The 19,599-nt window shown below is 39.8% G+C and overlaps 2 protein-coding genes across 2 annotated transcripts; one reads left to right on the top strand and one right to left on the bottom strand.

The window, feature by feature from the left end:
- The first annotated feature begins 297 nt into the window (after positions 1-297).
- On the top strand, positions 298-3,490 carry LOC110168681 (caveolin-3). The gene is made up of 2 exons (XM_020934157.2): positions 298-576; positions 1,879-3,490. The coding sequence occupies exons 1-2, from the start codon at positions 460-462 to the stop codon at positions 2,218-2,220; spliced, it is 459 nt and encodes a 152-aa protein (XP_020789816.1). The 5' UTR covers positions 298-459; the 3' UTR covers positions 2,221-3,490.
- Positions 3,491-6,203: 2,713 nt separating this feature from the next.
- On the bottom strand, positions 6,204-13,934 carry oxtra (oxytocin receptor a). Its single transcript, XM_020934089.2, has 2 exons — positions 12,279-13,934; positions 6,204-6,837 (listed from the first exon to the last, which is right to left on the bottom strand). Exons 1-2 carry the CDS (start codon positions 13,204-13,206, stop codon positions 6,584-6,586), a joined length of 1,182 nt encoding a protein of 393 aa, XP_020789748.1. The 5' UTR covers positions 13,207-13,934; the 3' UTR covers positions 6,204-6,583.
- Positions 13,935-19,599: the final 5,665 nt, after the last annotated feature.

Raw genomic sequence — 19,599 nt, 5'->3', positions numbered from 1 at the left:
TTCGCAGACAGTTGGAAAGTTAGCCGTAGTGTGGGGTGTGTTTTTGTGAGGTGGAAGTTCTTGTGAGTGTGCAAACCCAGCCCAGACAGCTCCATGTGAAATGTGACACAAGGCTGGTTCTTCTTTAAGGCATGCCTTGCTCTGATTGTGTGTCTCTGCATGTGTGTACATTTGTGAAGTGTGTGTTAGCTCACAGTGTGTGTGTGTGTGTGTGTGTGTGTGTGTGTGTGTGTGTGTGTGTGTGTGTGTGTGTGTGTGTGTGTGTGTGTGTAGTTGGACACTGGGCCTTCCCCAGTCCTGCCCGGGCCGTCCTGCAGCAGCTGTCCTCTGGCATGTCACTGGGAGCGTCATTGCTTGTACAGAGAACCACGGTGAAGAGAACAGGCTAGGGTGTCCCATTCAGAATACTAGCACTGTCCCAGGACCACCGAGCGCCCCTGGAAGCACCATAACCCCACCATGGCGGATCAGTACCAATACAACGCCAATGAGGAGAAGATCAGGAAGGACAGCCACACAAAGGAGATCGACTTGATAAACAGGGATCCGAAGCAAATCAATGAAGATGTAGTTAAGGTCTGTGTTTTTTTAAGAATTGACTTGGATACCTGTGCGTGCATGTCCTCAAAGTAGACAGGAAAATGGGGCAGTAGACATAAGCAATGTGCCCAAAATAGACCAGAAGGCTATTTGTGTGCAGAGCATTGGGTTGTATTGCTGCTGCTAGAACTGGCTGAAACCAACACCGCTCACTATAATGTTAATTTAGGACTGACAACAGTTTATTTTGCTTGTTGCTATGTTGTAATACTCCAAGGGCAAAACTGCATGTAAATGAGTTTCAAAGAAAAATCTATTAAAACGTACAGTGAGATAGTGACTGTGACGCGGCCATTAATCTATTGAATATTGATGCTGATATGTTTTGCATGAATTTACACATACTCCAATCAATGAGACCAGTTCTGTAACCATCTGTAACCCTGAGACCTTTATTCAATGTTTTGTGGATCAATTAAAAGCTGCTATGAGTCAGCCACAAATCCTGCCCTAAATTAGTTAGATAATATTCCAGTTTAATAGAAGAGAAAAGGCAAAGTCGCAGGATGACTTGTGAAAGCAAATAAGCAGACCATGCACACTCATTCATTCCAAGGATCAGCCCTACACTGAAATGGATACATGAAAAATCTGCTTGTGGTGGTGCTGTCCATACTGATGCAGTCCAGTGGTGTGTGAACAAACAACATGTTTTGTAAGTGCTGCACCATGGAGTTAATTAACAGTCCTTCAGCAGTGGGCGCATGGTAGACAGGTGAATACAATGTACTGCTTTAAGTGGGAATACATAATGCATTTTCATGAGGGAAAGTCTAAAATGTGACCTTTTAAACATACACTCCCTTACTTTTTCTGGTATAGGGCCATCTTTGTGTCTCCAAGGAAATTAAAAACTTTTTGTTCAATGATAAGTGTTTCTATTGCAATAAACATGCTTTCAGACTGTGGGCAGGGTCACCTTTCCACTGATTGGACCAGTAAATTGCCCATTTGGTGTAATCTGCTTGTCTCAATGAAGATACATGTGTGGAACATTCCAGGAAAAGCACTGACATCTCTATGGAGACAAGCAGATGACAGATCCTCCACCAGAAAAGTTCCACAGAGCACCCCTCCTTTATGTCACTGATGATATGTTCTGTGAATAAATTTAGTCCCGGTCCCCCTAGACCTGAGCCAACAGTTTTCTCCTCACATTGTCACGCACCTATTAGCAGCAGTGGAAGCCTCCACACGTCTAGTACAGGCAACACAAAGCAGACAGCACACCTAAAAGCATGCATAATAATAACCCGGACTGTTTAACATTCCTCTCAGGTGGAGTTCGAGGATGTCATAGCGGAGCCTGATGGAACCCACAGTCTGGATGGGGTCTGGAAACTCAGCTACACCACCTTCACTGTATCCAAGTACTGGTGTTACCGTATCCTGTCAGCCATCTTTGGGATCCCTGTAGCACTTCTGTGGGGCTTCCTGTTCGCGTGTATCTCCTTCTGCCACATCTGGGCTGTGGTCCCTTGCATTAAGAGCTGCCTGATAGAGTCCCAGTGTATTAGTCGAATCTACTCACTGTGCATCCAAACTTTCTGTGATCCGTTCTTTGAGGCATTGGGGAAGATCTTCGGCAGTGTGCGTGTGGCATTGAGAAAAGAGGTTTAGTGTTGATATATGTTTTTACGTATAGCAGTAGAAGAAGAAGTTACTGGCGTTTTTCCTACCCCTCACTCCCCAGTATATACCCCCACCTTCTTGTTGGCCTCCAGAAGTTCAGTGACAGCTGCAGCCTGGGCGTGGTACACTGACTGATCTGGGCCGCTAAGGGATAAGAGGCCCACTCACCACCTCCCTGCCTCTGGCTCAAGCAGACTTTTATGGCTATAGTTCCCACTAAATGATATGGACATCCCTGTGGACATCTGTGACATTTGGCCTTTCTAAACTAGAATAAATGCTGGAATCATTTTATATTTTTAGTAGAAAGAAGATAGGAAATTGCTTCGTTTTATCAGGCTAATGTGTGTTCTGACAGAAAATATTGTAGAAAATATTGTTAGGATTGCATATCTAGAGTGAGTGCCCTTTTGTTAATATGTTTTAAACTAAAGGTATATAATATTTGAACCCAAAAGTGTTATTTTTAGACCCCTTTTTATAACTTGTCATCATAAATTGTCATGTGTAACTCAGGGGAGCATGTAGATCACCTTTTGAGCTGCCTGTTAGACAGAATTGACTGAAAAGTTTTGAAAATTAATCACAAAACACCATCTGGTTTGGTCGTCTAATGGATTGTTGCTATGACTAAACAGCAAAGCCTTTGAAGCAGTATCATCTGGCTGCTAGCTTGCTTTAATCATCTGATAATAATACTACTTTATAATTAATAGTTTTAAGTCAGATGCTCTACCAGACAACTCACTTAGCTATGCTTGGAACTTGCAAGTGGCGCCTACACTATATACGTTTGTGTAAATAAAAAGTGAATAAATGGACTACGCATAGCCACCAACCCACTAGAGGCCGCTGTTGTTTCCTTCACCAAACTGACAAGATTTTTTTTTTCTATTGAAGTTCCAATCTTCCAAGATAAAAATAGAGATAAAAATAAAGCTTTTCCAACTGTCCAAAGCATTTTTCCAGCAGAGTGGTGCATAAACCTGATTTATTGAACATGTGTTTAAATTTTGTTGAGTTCCTTTAATATTGGCTGTCTCACTATATCGCAGTCAAGTCTTGAGAGGCATTGCCTTCAAATTGCTCCTCAAATTGTTTATTGACACCCACATACTTCATATTGATATTTATCTTCAACTGCAAATGCGCAGTAAAGTAAGGAATCTCTGAACTCCTGAAGAACACGCATTGAATATGTATGTAATGAAATGATTTATGCAATATCTGACATGCAGGTAGACATGAATAAAACATGTCCTCATATCTACTGGGTCTAATGTAATTTATTAAGAATGAAGTGATTGAATGTACAACTTTGCCTACTGTGTTCACTTTGAATACCAGACAGGAGATAGATCTTGTCCACCATGTCTCTATCTCTGCAAATGGCCAGAATAAAGCACTGACTCTTTTTATTACAAGAATGAAAAGTTGAAGGAGAAAAACTTGACATGTCCAGAGATTGGATTTAAAAGGGGGTCACAGTTGGAGGAGAGTTCTAACCAAGTAAAGTTACAAATGGAAAACCAGCAGGTGTCTGGCATTTTGGAACATTTTGAGAAGAACAATTTTGAATAAAAATGGCCATAAATAAAAAAGGTGCATTGTGTAAGTTTTCTAGTGGAGGGTCCGTCAAATGCTCTTCTCCATGGAGATGTTATTACTTTGTCTGGAATGTTTCACAGTATGGTATTAAACCTTTCTATCATTATGGAGACTAAACCAGGCCAAGTTACAGGTCAGATCTGTGGAGAGACAACCCCGCTCACAGTTAGAATGTTGTTTTTCTGGGGATTTTTGAGCTATAAAACCACCTGTAATTGAATAAATGTAAGGTAGAGCTGTTTAATGTCATACTGTGAAACTTTCAAGGCAGAGCAGTGACATCCATAAAAACAAACAGGTGAGACACCCACTACCAACATGTTACCCAATGCACCTTTAATGCTAACTTTTAGAAAAGCTTTAAAGGTGCATTGTGCAAATTTTCTGGTGGAGGGTCCATCACCTGCTTTTCTCTATGAAGACAAGAGCAGGAGTAACTGCTTTGTCTAGCTCAGGGGTGGGCAAACTACAGTCTGGGGACCATATGTGGCCCTTTAATCGTTTTAATCCGGTCCGCCAAACTTGAATAATAACAATAATAATAATCATCATTTTCAGTGTTTTAAAAGTCATTTTAATAAATAGTAAATATCTTGGGACTTGAAAGACAGATATTTTGTTGTAATGCTCTGTAATGATTTTCAATTAAGGGATATTTCAATAAATGTTTTCTACTTATCCCATGTTATTTTTTTCTCTTATGAGATGCATTTCCAAAAAACTCCATCCACTGCTCCTGGTCCGGTCCTTCAGTCAAATTTTAGAACCTTCTGTGGGCCACGAGTCAAAAAGTTTGCCCACCTCCGGTCTATCTAGAATGTTCCACGGTTAAGATTAAATCTATCTACTTCAAGGGAGACAACTAAAGGCTACATCATGCGTCAGATCTGTGGAGAGGCAATCTTATTTGCAGAGAGAATTATTGTATTTTAGAACACTAGAAACATTCGTAATGACTAAATGATAAGTTAATGAGTTTAATTATAAGTTTAATGTCATACCATGGAACTTTCCAGGAAAAATCAATAACATCTCCGTGGAGACAATCAGGTGATGGACCCCTCACCAGAAAAGTTGCGCAATGCACATAAAACACTGTGCATAAAGAAAGAGTCGTTAGCTAGTGCTATATTTCTTTGTGCTTTTTGTTGTTTCACAATCTCTTGTACTCACTGCAGACTCACTCTCTTCAAATCACCATATTTGCACTCACATAATCTTAGTTTTATAGTGGTGTGAAATTGCCTGGCGTTTAGCAAATGTAGATGTAAGTAATAAATCTTTGTTTTGCCAACTTGGTAACAACTGTTGTGCTGTTTCTCATTTACATACAAAATGGCAATGTTCATATAATGGAAAAACTCAGTCAAAATGACCCTTTTTAAACTTGTGGACGTGACTGGTCAGCGTTATTTCAAATGATAAAAGCTGCAGATGCTGTGAACAGCTTGGTGCTCTGGTCGTATACTCTCCTACTTCAGCCTTGATTACACTCGGGGGACGCCCAACAGGAAGTCCAGCCAAGGATTTTTTTTTTTTTTTTTTTTTTAGTTTTAGTTTTTAGGAAGAATGCACAGTCAAACCTCACCGGAACTCAGTGGTGTTATAGGAGGTCCACAAACACGCCTAAGACTCTTATCTCTTCCTCTTAGCAAATTAAAGTCAAACAAACATATCCTTTTACTGTTTTTATTTTACTTTTTACCTTAGTCTTACATTTAGGTCAAGTAACAGTTCGAATAACAGGAATTTAAGAGACCAAAGTAATGTGCTTGAAAATGGGATGAAAATATTTGAGCCAGTCTGTGTACTTCCCAATAGCATAGTTCCTTCCTGGAGTTTCCTGGTAAAATCTAGGTCACGGTGTCTGGACTTCCAACCATTTAAAGTCTTTATTTATCTTTTGTCCCTCTTCCCCGTGCAATAATTCAAAGGTCTGACGCATACGCAGTAGACCACAGAGTACTATCAAATTAACTCACTAGCAGCAATCATGATCCATTACCTCCTTTAATTCACTGGCATCTTTTTTAATTATGGAAATGCGAACCTTGCAACTGGAGGCGGTGCTGATATTTATTCTGCCGAAGAGATTATTTTAGCATTTTTGGTCTCTTCTCCTGAATTAACTAACATGAAATATACACCCCAAATCTCTCTCCTCTGTATTTAAATTTAAATATGGAAATAAATACAAGAACACAAACACTGTCGCATGGGGACATAAAGGATGCATTCACACTTTGTTTGGTCCTAGTTTGAGATCATTAGACCTGACTTGGTTTAGACATGCTCTAGTCCTGGTTTAGTCTGGGTCAAGTCCTAGTTTAGTCCTGTTTTAGTCTTGGCTCAGTCTTGGTCTAGTTCTGGTTTAGTCCTTGTTTAGGCTGTTTCTAGTCCTAATTTAGTCCTGGTTTAGTCTGGTTTTAGTCCTAGTTTAGTCCTGGTTTAGTCTGGTTTTAGTCCTAGTTTAGTCCTGGTTTAGTCATAGTTTAGTCCTGGTCAAGTCCTAGTTTAGTCCTGATTTATTCCTCATCTGGTCTAGTCCAATCTAGTCCTAGTGTTGCAGTGTGAATTTGAATGCACCCATATTTGAACACAGTTTTAGATCACTTTTATCAACACTGTCTTTTCAAAAAGCAAAACATTTGTAAAATGGACCTCAAGTACTCTTCACTTCCTGGTCCCAGTGTCCAGAGGCATCATGGGTAATTTACAAATGAGTGTCTGTGAGGAGGTTGGTCTATGTGGAGGAGGTCTGTGTGATGCTGCGCTGGCTGTTGGTGCTCTTGATGACAAAGGTAGAGGAGTTGCTCTTATGGCTGGAGCTGAAGTCACGATCACAGTGGTACTGGGAGGACTTGAAGTAGCGTTGGGAGCAGCAGGGGAAGCTCTGCCTCAGGTCCTGGAACAAGTGCCCCGCGAAGCACATGTAGATCCAGGGGTTACAGCAGCTGTTCAGACTGGCCAGCAGCATGGAAATAATGAATGGCATTGCTATGGGCACAGAGAACAGCACAGTTAGTGGCACTGTCAGGAGCAGGTGGACACTTACACTCAATTCAGTGACATTTTCTGAAAAGAATGACTTCAAAGAGTAGTTTGTAGATTTTGTCCACATTCTATTGGACATTTATTGTTTTTTTAAAGGCCATATTATGCTCTTTTCAGATCTGTTATAATGTTTCGTCATCACAAAAATCCCTTTGACACACAAACCCTGCATATTTAGACTGAGTTCTTCTCTTAAACAGAAAACACTCTCTTCTTCCTTGTCATGTCATGTGGTAATACAAGAAGCACTCCACCGTGTTCATACACTCTGTACACCTTCTCTACAATCATTAGGATAATTTCAGTTCAATTCCAGTTGCCAGTCTCTAGTAGACAAAAGGTTTATGACATCACAAGGTGGAACAGAGCATTTTGGGCTTTGGAGATGTAAACAGGCTAATAATAAAGGGTTGCTCAAACATGTGTGAATGAAACAAAACACAACTCCACATATGTTTTTGATGAGGAAACAGCAATCTAACATGGCTTCAATGTCACTGAAGTCAATTTTAGGACCTTTAAAGAAATAGTTAAACACATAAGCCACTAATTTTATGGTTATGAATTGGCTGCACTGCTTTCTTGCTAAATTAATCCGATGTTTTAAAGGTCTTTCAACTGACACTAATCACATCAGATGCTGAACTTTGTGCCTGTTTTGTTTCATGTGTAAAATAACAGTAATTATAGATATATTAACATAAAGCAGAGAAACCAATTGCCTTGCAGCTTAAATTCAAATTAAACTATAGAAATTCAAGTACGTTGTGAAGTCATGTGAACTCAATCTATTCAGCCATTTATTTATTTTATTTTAAGAATGAAAAGCTGAAAGGTAAACACATTTGGAGATTAGATAAACGGGAGCCACAATTACAGATTTTTGAGCAAAGTTGCAAATAGAAAAACAGCAGGTGTCAGTCATTTTGAATACAATTTTGTAGAAGCACCATATTCACATTTATTAACAACAACAAAAAGACAACACTGAAGTTTTTTCATAACAACCTATTGTATTTTTTGTAGCCATTTTTTCAAGAAAATGACAAACACAACAATACGGGACAGTTCTTTGAATATTCACTTCAGAAATATTTAAATACATTTGCAACCATATTCTCACAAGCCATGGGGAATATAGCTATTTATTTTACCAGTCCCAAGCCTGGATAAATGAATGCTTTGCAAAAAGGCTTGTGTTGGTGCCACCTTCTCATTGTAGTTAAGCCATATAATACAGAAATGCTATTCTACATATAAAATAGAGAAGTCAACAAAACTACAGTGAACAGTGATTTGCAGGAACGTCTGAAAGAAAAAGGAGGAAGAGAAATAACAGTATGAGCTGCACAGAGAGGTTAAATCCTTTAGAAACAGCAAGCAAATCTTCAAAGGTAAAACTGTGTTTGAGTTTTGCACAGTTGGTTTGGAATAGCCTATGCCTGTACGTGTTAATTGTCATTTTTCATTTTGTGAATTAATTTGAGCACAGAGAATTTGGCACAGTTCCTAAGAGCTTCATCCATTTTCAGGCTTATTCAAGTTATTACGTCTCATACTTGCTCAGCTAACAAAACATCACTCAATGGATTGTGTGTGGATTTCTTCCACTTATAAGCTTATAATTACTGTGGAGGTGTCACTCTAATGGTGATAATCAGTGACAGGATGCCCGCGCTGGCATCCCGACTGACATTTGCATAGAGGCAGCTCCATGTGCCAGATGACATTTGTAAATGAATCTTTAGCTTCCTGTAATTGCTTGTGTCCCATATTATCTCTCGTGCTTTTGGTCTGTTTTCGGACCAGTCTGTGTGAAGGACCTCAAGCTGTTCTTGGGTAATGACATAGACGGAAACTGATCCACAAATTGCAGGCCGGGAAGGGTACTAAAGTCCTTCACATAGGAGGTATCGATCATATTGGCCCTGCAGTGTTTGATGCTTGGGTTTTGAGCATGTAGTTAAATGAAGGAAGATTGGATAATTTGTGTTCTGTGGTGTTGTTACTTATTGTTTCCATTTATTTTATTGGCTTTGTTCTGATAAATGGGGTATGAGAAGGATAGCAAAGACATAGGATGATTTGTTAGCTTTGTTAGTTTAATGCCTGAAAATGATGTCAATAAAAGCATCTTTGCAAAGTGCGACATTACATTATATTTAAGGTGTGTCACTTTTCTAATGCAGGGTTCGCCACCTGCTAGTCTTCATGGAGATGTTACTGCTTCATTTAGAATGTTCCAAGGTAGAGATTAAACCTATCTATATCAAGGGAGACAACTGTAGGCTACATTACTGGTCAGATCCGTGGAGAGGCAACTGTATTCAAGGAGAGAATTACTGTATTTTTGAGTAAAAGTAGCACCTGCAATGAATAAATGCTAGATAGATGGCATACTATGGAACATTCCATGCAAAGCAATAACATCTCCATGGAGACAAGCAGGTGATGGACACTCCACCAGAAAAGTTGCACACTGCACCTTTAAACTAATTAAATAATGACTATGAACTTGCAGTCATTTTGGCCAAACCTGCTTCCCTCAAAATAATTTGAATGCAGAACATTTTCATTAATTTGTCTTGCTTTTACTGGATTGAGTTGATTTCGGTTTTACATCTAAATTTTTAAAGTTCTTTCAAGTCATTTATGGCTAGTTAAGATCTTTTGGTTTATTCATGAAATTGTTTTACTTCTCCGGCACTGACAGATAGTTTTGCATAAAATAAAATGAACGTACTAAAACAGAGATGAAAAAATATCTTAAAATCAAGATAAATATATTTGAAATTAACTGATGTTAACTTAACTGCAGATACTGTGTTACATACCACATAATCTTTGAGCTTGTTTATTATATGAATGCACCGTGTTGATAAATGCACAGAGCCAACATTGTATGCCACATAAAAAAGGGGAAAATAATAATGAAATACATAAAAATGTCCTCCCTAAAAGCCCACAGAACAATACATATATTGTTTTGACAAGGACAAAGTAGGGAGGCAGCTGAAGATAAAAATCGCAGTCTGTCACTTTCAAATTCATTCTTCGCTCCAAAAGAACTTTTAACCAAACCACGATATCGCCAAGATCGAAGATCAAGGAAAAGAGCCAAGCAGAATTCTGAATTAATAAATCAATGCCTATTTTAATATGCAAAACGGTCTTATTAGAAACTATGCATGAGTGCACTTAGTTTTTAGTGGCACTGCAAGACTTTTCAATCAGTGCAGCCAAGCGGGAAACTGAAACACAATCAAACGACAAGAGAGCAATATTAATAAAAGCTCTATGAATTCTCTCAGTATCTTTCATCCACACATTATCAACCAAACTTCAAAGTCATTATCTCCTGGGTTCAGCTCATCAATCTGCTCAACCAAAGGCTGTTCAAGCATTTAAGTTTGCATACATCTGTGTGGACGGAGTGCTACTGGACTGACATGCTCATCCTGACTATTTTAAGAGTCTTTTGTGACTCGACAGTAGAAGAAGTCTTTGTTTTATTGGGCAGGAAACTTTCGTTGTGCAATGTATGAGTCAGCAGAGCCACTGCAGTCTGAGCTCTGACTTTTTGAAAACCTTCAGGTGGATCTCTCCTGCATTAGATATGAAAAGTCAGTCTGACCAGCTCAACAAGAATCAGACGACATTTTCAAAATTACATGGATGTGAGGCTAAAAATGAGCAAATGAGCAGCCACACATTGGCAATAATAGAGGCGATATTAGAACACCAAAAGGTCAGTGGTTCATTCATTCAGATGTATTTCTCTATGCTCTTTCTGTCCAATTCATATATACGTTACATTGATTTCATATTTTTCTTCAGTATGTCTGCCCTTTGCTTGCAATGCAAAAAACAGAACCATAGATGTTACAAAGTACAGACTAACCCAGACTGATTTTTGTGCAGTAAATTGCATATTAATTTGGCATCTAGGTGTTATGCCAGAATCCAATTCCAAAACCACTGAGCATATGGAGATTATATTTGAGTTCAAGTTACTAAGTTAAAATGATTTATAGCTTGTCGGTATATTGCCTAATCTGTATTTGAGGCCTCTTGACTAAATATTTGTTCTGGGCTTGTACATGGAGATAATTGCCTGTACTGGGTGGGCTAATATCCCACTAGATGTGAAGCCACATGGAAACTCTTCCACATCAACAGGCAACAGCTTATTAGCCTTCCTGACACCAGTCCTGTTTGGTTACATACCACATAGTGCAGGACTGTATGTGCCATTATACATTATAGTTGCAATCATCGTCTCTCTCCTCTGCTGCTTGGCTCCTCTCGTCTGAGTAAATCTAATGGACACTCTCGCACAGCACAGGTGATGCACAGCGTGTCATTAGTACACAAACGTTTGACTCACGTAGAGAAGACACTACCCCCTCCCATCACCCCTCTCACTGTAAGAAGCCCAGAAAAAGACCATCTCCAGTAACCGTCTGCATCAGAACAAGCAAAGAATACAAACAGTGTGACAAAGCCTGTTTCCAAGTCTATATTTTTCAACCTCTGTTTATGTAATCATTTGTTTTGACAGGTCGGCAAACCCATAGGCTACACATAGCTGTGTATAAATACTTATATACATTATCAACTTTGGTCTCTTTAGGTAATTTAGTTATTGTTGTAAATCCAACTTTGACAGCATATAAGCAAACGACACTCGTGACATCACATCAGATTATGCCAGTGGGCGTGGTCAGATCGATGGAGCGAGTACACACTGCAATAGCCCCCAGGTGGTGGCTCATTGTGGTTAAATGTCAACGAGGTGCGCGACGTGCCCTGAAGTCACAAATGAGCTGCTTGCTTGGCGCGCGCTGGTGCAGTAATTTGATTAATGATTAGCCGTCACCCGTACAAGCACAGCAGGTAGGCCTACTGAAACAACATCCCTCAGACTTGCGGTGAGTTCTGACTCTACATGCTCTGTCTGGTCCTAAATTTGGTCCTAAATTAAATGGACTGAACTCAACAACCCACTGGAAACAGAGTGGGATTTTTAGTTCCTTTTGGTTCTTTTGAGGTTATAACTGAATTCGAAACATAAGGCCACCCGCCTAATGGCATATAAAACGAAACATAGCAAAACAGAAAACATCTTAATCTGATCTGAGTTCCCAATAGCAGCCGTGCGTACCCTGTGCGTAAAAGTCTCCAATGGCTGGTGCGCACAGCTCACACAGCGAAGAAGAGGACTGTTAGAGTGCTAAGGAGCATATATATGGCATTAACTCAAGAAATGATATTATTTGAATTGCTGGGAAAGTACTAAACTGTTTGTGCCACTGTGCATATAGCGCAACTGTAAAAAAATAATAATAATAAAAAATAAAATAAAATAATAATAATAAAAATACCTTCTCTGGGCGCAGCGGGGTCCCACGCAGACCACATTTGGACAGAGAAGAAGGGGGTCCAACACACGATGTACGCCAACACTATTACGAACGTCATCTTCACAGTGGTGATCTTGGCTTTGGAGATGAGTCGGACACTGCTCACGCGCGCAAGTGTGTTGCCCTTGGAGGTCTTGGGTGTGAGACTGATACACTGTTCGCGCCTTGTTTTCAGCTTAAAATTTTGCCAGATTTTGAAGCTGATGAGTCCATAACACAGACTTAGGATGGCCACGGGGATGATGTAGATGGTCAGACTGATCCATGTGATGTACGCTTTGGCGCCCCATGGCTTCACAAAGTCCCCCCAGCAGTCATAAACCCCGGAGCCGGGGGTGCCCACTTCTCGGAGGGAGAAGATGAACATTTGGGGTACGCTGAAGACCAGGCTCATGACCCACGAGCAGATGACATAGATGCGGTCCTTGCCGCGGTGCAGAGAGCGCAGGGGCTGACAGATGGCCAGGCAGCGGTCAATGGACATAAGCACGAGCATGTATGTGGAGGCGAACATCCCGACCACCTGCAGGTACTTGACCAGCCGGCAGACAAGGTCTGGCCCATAGAAGCGGAACGTGATATCCCAAATAAGCTGCGGCAGGACCTGGAACACGGCAACCACCAGATCTGCGATGCTCAGGTGCTTCATGAAGTAGTACATGCGCGACTGGCTGTGCTTGGCACTGTGGATAGCCAGCAAAACGCACAGGTTACCAGCAAGCGCAAGGAACAGAACCAGCGCGAGCACCGTCACCTCCACTTTGGCCACCTCCTCGTTTCTTTTCAGAGGGTTCGTTTGGTTTAAGGAACCGGTACCGTTAGACAAAGAAGAGTTTCGCCATGTTTCATTTATCTGCCACAGTTCGCTGTCATTGTAAAGACTTTCCATCGCTCCGGTTATTTCCTCTCCTGCGCGCGCCACGGATGAAAACTCATGCAGATGTGGCAGAAGTCACCTGCAGCATCGACAGACTCAAATGTATATTACAAAGTTTCCTTGAAAACATCTTAGCCATCCATGGTTTTCAAAGCTTTGAGGGACACTGTGGACATTTGTGAACAATGTCAGTCAGTGTTAAAAAAGTGTTAAAAATTAAAACCGAAGTACTAACAGAACATTTACAATGTCTAAAAAAATACAGTGGTTCATGGTGGTTGCAAGTAACTGAATACCTATATTTAAAAGTCAAAATATTCCCTTTTCAAGAAGAGCATCTATCTGGGTCCCTCTCCAGTCGTGGTGAGAGTAGAAATGGCCAGCAGCAGCGGAGCGCACGAGGCAGTTATACTGCATTTGTCCCTGATTCAGTGAGTCTTCAGCACCACGAGGTGGCCACGCAGCACCAACGTGCCTTTCTCGTCACTTCACAACACACAAGCAGATCACGAGCGCTACAAAAAGTCGCAAGAGTACGTGTCGTTTTCATCCCATAACAACAAACAGATGCGTTGCGTGAGATAACTTTCAAGTCCATGGGTGCAGCATAGTGACATCACAGAGCAGCACCCTTGGGTGGTATCATCGTAGAGGAGACCTGGTGGGCTACACCGTATAGATGCAGAGGACCTGTGGAGGAATTGTTCCTGATACCTCCGCTGTGCGTCACGCTGCTTTGTAGCTCAAAGGAACGACTTGGACCACAAGTTATTTGTCAGAAGTTTTGGGGAATACTTGTCCGTGACATCGGGGAAAACCGCACAACATTGGTGCTAAGGTGCCGTTAAAAGGACAAGAAAACAGCATGTTGACAGTTGAAATAATACTTTACAGTGGTGTGTCATAGTGCGGTATTGTTCATGTGTGACATTCCTCTAAATCTCATGAACAAACTTCTTTTGCACAACTGTTTTTGCACTTCATTGTCATAATGTCTAACTGGACATAAGAAAATATGAACTCAGAAAATAAATTAAGTAATAGCCAGTTACTGTCTAGGTTTTATATGCTGGATTTAATGGCATTATTGCAATTTAAGTAGCCCATTACTACACTATTAGTACATAGGAAAGGCTAATCAATTTCCAACTGGGTCCTGATGCAATTGTAGGAAAATGCTGGTTACATTATGGTCTGAGATTTTGTGGTGGTTGATGAGACGGTCAGCTTCTGTTTAGCTCTTAATTTCCCCAAAACATACAAATGCAAAGTAAGCGGGAAACCCCAGAGCGCTTTCTCTAATTTTGTAGTTGTTGGCATTTGGAAAGAACGAACACGTCCCTTGGAGCGGAGCAGAGGATTTATCAGAAATGGAAATTAAATGCATCACAAAATTATAAGAAATATGATCAGAGAAACTTTCAAACAGACATTTTTGTCCTGTCATATTAATAGACACCACTAACCACAACATCTGACAAAATGAAAGGGACTATTAAGTCAAAGCATTTCAGCTGTTCTGCGAATTAGTGGATGAAGGAATAAAATGTGCTTAAAGGAACTGTATAACGCCTGTACCCTTACTACATTCATAGCTAAGCTGCCAGTCCTTAAACCTGCAGCTAGAGTACATAAAACATATATATATAGGATATATAGGGTTAGGGTTTATATATATATATATATATATATATATATATATATATAGCGTTCACATATTTGACACTGGATTTAACCTTTTGTTTGGGAAAAACAAAAATGTCCCATGGTTTGTTTTGACATAGAAGGTATATTTTTAGAAAAAATATTCTGAGTTATCTTCCAAAATATATCTTCTACAGAGACAGATATAAATGACAAAAATCGTCTCCAGATATGACCTCACTGTCTGCATTAGGGCCACACTTCTTAAAACTCACACTTAGAAGTTACATGTTTTTGTAAATTATTTAGAAAGTTTCACAGATACAACCTGACGTGGTAAATGTATTTGATCTTTTGAGAGCATGACTTCATCCTCTGACACTTCATATTGTGAAACTGAAAATGCATAGCAGGCTCCAAGTGTGCATATTACCTTACACCATTATGGGTCGCCTTCCTGTCTAGTGTCCTCCAGGCTGCAATCCCAAACTCCATATCGAAACAAGTTGGCATGCTCAGGACTGTCCCACTAGAAATATCCCACTAAATGTAAGACACAAACACTGACTGAATTTGAAGCCATGAATAGTGTATTGTAGATCAACGAGTAATGCAACAACGTCTTAGCAGAGTTGTTGGCAATGAAATGACACATAAACAGATGCTAAGGATTTATAAATGTTTATAATATTTCCTCATTTCAAAATAAGCCCTCATGTACAGTATAGATTGCCAGTAATAATGAATCTCAAAAATGTGGATTTGCCTCATCTGTGTAAAATGGGGCTCCTCAAATTAACAATAATACTAGAGTTATGTTTGTTTAGCTACTTTACATGTTTCATCTACTTCCTGTAGTCTTCCTCAGAAGTGCCTTGTGATGGAGTAATGATGTGACCTCTAGGCTGCTTGAAAGGGTTTTGGGCGCCTTCTCCTGGATGCATCCCGTGTGTAATAAGGTGTATGCTCCCTCATCATGATTCATCCTTCTTGCACCTGGTTTGTGGATCTTGGTGGCCTCTCTGATCCAGCTCTGGTATTTGTTGCTTTTGGCATGGACAATCCTGGCATTGTTCCAGTCCATAATATGGTTTTGTCTCTTGCAGTAGTCAGATATGTCTGATTTCAGATTTTCCTGCTTGTTCTTTTACTGCTCTTGTTTGTCTGTTAGCTGTTTCCTTTTCTTCCACTCTTTTTGATGCTCTTTTGTCCATGTTCCAAATTATCTTTCTGTCCCCCCCCCCCCCACAGGTTTTGGAGCATGATAGACATGGCATCTCATAAACAAACTCTTCTGTCTGATTAAAAGAATTGCTAATTCTAAGTTTATAACTGAAGATAGAATAAAATTTTACCAAAGACTGGAGTTACTTGATAGATCTAGTTAAGGCTATCTAAGTTTCTTTAAAATTAGAGGCATTATTTATTCATTCTCTTGATGGTGATACAAATCTGTTCTGCCGTGGGGCAATTTAATGGGAACATGACAGTGATTGTGATTATTCAGCCTTCATTATGCGTCACAGAAAGGTGAGTTTGGCCACAAATTACAATAGCAACATGAGTAGGTTTGTTATAAAATGACCCTCATGGGCCACTGTTAGGCTGAATAGTTCAAAAGTTCTCCCAAAAGACTCAGAGCTCTTTCTTGTGTGGTTTTTTTATTCCATTGGGATAGATGACTAGGTTGCTCTTCAACACTTCTTAAAGATGTGTGTGTGTGTGTGTTTTGTTTTTTTTTTTTTTTTCCCCAGCAGTCTCAGTTATTGGAATTTGGACACTCAAAACGTTCCCAGTCTTCAGTGACATCACTGCGTCTGGTGCAGAATGCATGCTGACCCAGCACACTGTTTGTACAAGCCACATGATATAGAGAGCTTTAAACAGTACTTTATGGTGTAACATATCACCATGTTACAACACCCTGGTCTCATTTGCCAATTCCATTCTTCTCTTCTTGTGGCTTGAGGTCAATACCATAATAATAAACTTTAGAGCTGACTTAAGAAGAGGCTGTAGTTAATTTGTGAAACACTACAAAGTCATTAGAATCAGTATGCTGGCACTGATGCAGGTTAGTGTGCTGACGTCCAGTGAAAGGGCAGAGTGCGTTACTGCCCGGATCAAAGGATGGAAACACGCAAACGTTGAGGCTTACAGAGATTTAAGTGATGAGGAGAGAGAAGGCCAACTTTCCCCACTGCCACGAAAAAAGGCAAATTAAGACGACAACTCAAAGAGAAGCCCTTGTGGTGAAAGGCTCCGTGTCATGGAAATGGGGTGGAAGTGAGAGCGATTAGATGTGGAAAAGTGGTGCTCCTGGGTTCCTCTGATATTAATGTTGTTGAAGGAGGAGATGCACGGGAAATATGTAGATGGATTCAACTGTGCCAGCCCCTGTCACAATGATGAAGAGGCGTCAGTCTCGTTAAGTCTCAGTACATGTACCAGAACATCCCTGACGTCCCTGGTTCAACTCAATCCATCACATGTCCCACTGCTCTGTGCTGCTGTAGCACATAAAAAGAGAGACCTCCACTTATACATATGGCCGTGTAGGCAAACACACAGCATGGAAAGCACCATTAATAAGAAATGTTTACTTGCCGTATACAGCTTAATAACATCTGTCCAGGCTGAAATATTTTCTTATTTGTTATTTCTTGGTATTTATGGAGTCAATACAAGGCCATTGTTTGCCATCCTATGATTCTTGTGAGTTAAAGGCAAGTATGGAACTTTCTGCATGTGACACATCACCTGCGTGAGTCCAAGGAAATAGAAACTTAAAACCACATTTTGGAACATTCTTCAAGGAGATAGGTTGGATGCCATATATATGATTATAGTCAAAGAAACTATATTTCCTTAGAATCAAGAACTATAAGAGGCCCTCCTCTAGTCCAAGTAAGAGTCGTTTGTGGATCCAAGCCCAGTCAGAGTAAGAAAAGGAAGTTTTCAGTGCATTAAACACAACTAAAATGGAAAAAAGCTAGTAAGTTATGTACTGTTGCTTTACAGTAGAAAAAGCCTCTAAAGGTGCACTTGTCATCAAAACATTTTTTTCAGACCCTGAACTGCAGAATATTGCATAAAGAAAGGCAGAGGTAGAATCTATAAAACGTTTGAAAATCAATATGAAATTTCTTGTAAACTCTGAGATTGATGTGTGAAATCTCAAGAGAAAATAAATAATTGCATCATTAAAAACCTGAAAATGCCCAGCCACACTGTATTAGTGTTGTGGTGTAAAGACAAATAAAACAAAGCAAATGCAAGCAAAACTTTCTGGCAGTGATTATTAAAGTGAATATGACAGCATTTCATAATTGTCTTATTATGTCTTGGTTCGGTGGGATACCTTTGGTACACTATATATATATATATATATATATATATATATATATATATATATATATATATATATATATAGAGAGAGAGAGAGAGAGAGAAATTTCAAAAAAAGTTCCATCCAAACTGCAGGGATACTTTAATAATTTAAACACAAGGAACACTTTTTTTCTCACAGTTTAAACCTTCATTTAACAAAGTAAAATCATTTTCATTTAAGTCTAATCATAACTATTGTACAATTTAAACAAGTTCTGACCCTTATTTAATGATGTGCTTGCTAGGTAACTCTTATGGAATTTCTCCTTTGTATGTCATGTCTGCATCCCAAAAACTAGAAAAAACTAAACATTTTTAGCAAAATGTGAAATGAGTAGTCCAATCTGCCATATGCATTGTTCATAAGAACTTGAAAAAGTACTTGTTGTTGCCACCAGTGACAGGTCTGGAAACTCCATGTCAAGCTTCTCTTGATAAATGTGTTCATTAAAAACCAACACTGCGTCAACACAACATTTCCACTTCCTACAAAAGAGTGAGCATTACGTTAAGACAGCTCTAGGTGTTCTCAATAATGTTTTCCCCTCTCTGCTCGACCTCTGCAGAATGAATGACCAGAATACATGTGGAGTGGGGTCATGTAGAGCACACAAACCATCTCCAGCTATGTCAGTGTTCCCCATAGATCCTGATCTTGGTATTGACTGATGAAATTAGATGTGAGGTGAGCCCCGAGGCCCAGATGAGAAAGGAGACAACCACTTTGCATGTCAAACATTTGGATTTCCACTTGTGAGAGAAGTTTCCGAGCAGAGGTAAAGAAAAGGGATTGTCACTCTACGGGGTACAGGATGAGGCTTCTACATAGGATCAGAGATGTGATCTGCACATTTTAAGTAGTAAAACAGGCCAGCTATATGGACAGTCTTGTAAGTAGTGTTAACATAAAGAACACATATTGAACTTGAGCCTGCTACATAGTTATAATCTATGAAACCCGTGGATCATTGTGTTATAATTTGGTGATTTTATATTGCAATATTTATCTATAATGACTTCATAAAACAAACAAGTTGATTTTCTCACCTCCCATCATCTAACGTCGCAGTAAGCGCCATCACAGCAAAGAGTCGTCAACTCCGATGGATGGCCTAGATCACACTAGTGAGTAGCAGACTATGTGACTCAAACATGTATCATTCCAGATATAAATTTGCGAGGGTAAATGAGAAGGGTAAACAGCTATAATATGGTTAAAAGCTCTGAAAAGTCAATTTTGCATTATAGGTCTGCTTTAAAACCTACTTAATAAAATGCTTTCTTACAGAGTATAAAGGTCACTATAGGATCTAAATTACTGCTACTACTATTCCACAGTACTAGTGTGTGCTTTCACTGCTACTGTAACCT

The sequence above is a fragment of the Boleophthalmus pectinirostris genome, unplaced genomic scaffold, assembly GCF_026225935.1.
Source record: "Boleophthalmus pectinirostris isolate CB_2022bp ecotype Guang Dong unplaced genomic scaffold, ASM2622593v1 HiC_scaffold_3, whole genome shotgun sequence".
Classification (NCBI taxonomy): Eukaryota; Metazoa; Chordata; class Actinopteri; order Gobiiformes; family Gobiidae; genus Boleophthalmus; species Boleophthalmus pectinirostris.
This window is presented reverse-complemented; position numbering and strand designations above follow the sequence as displayed.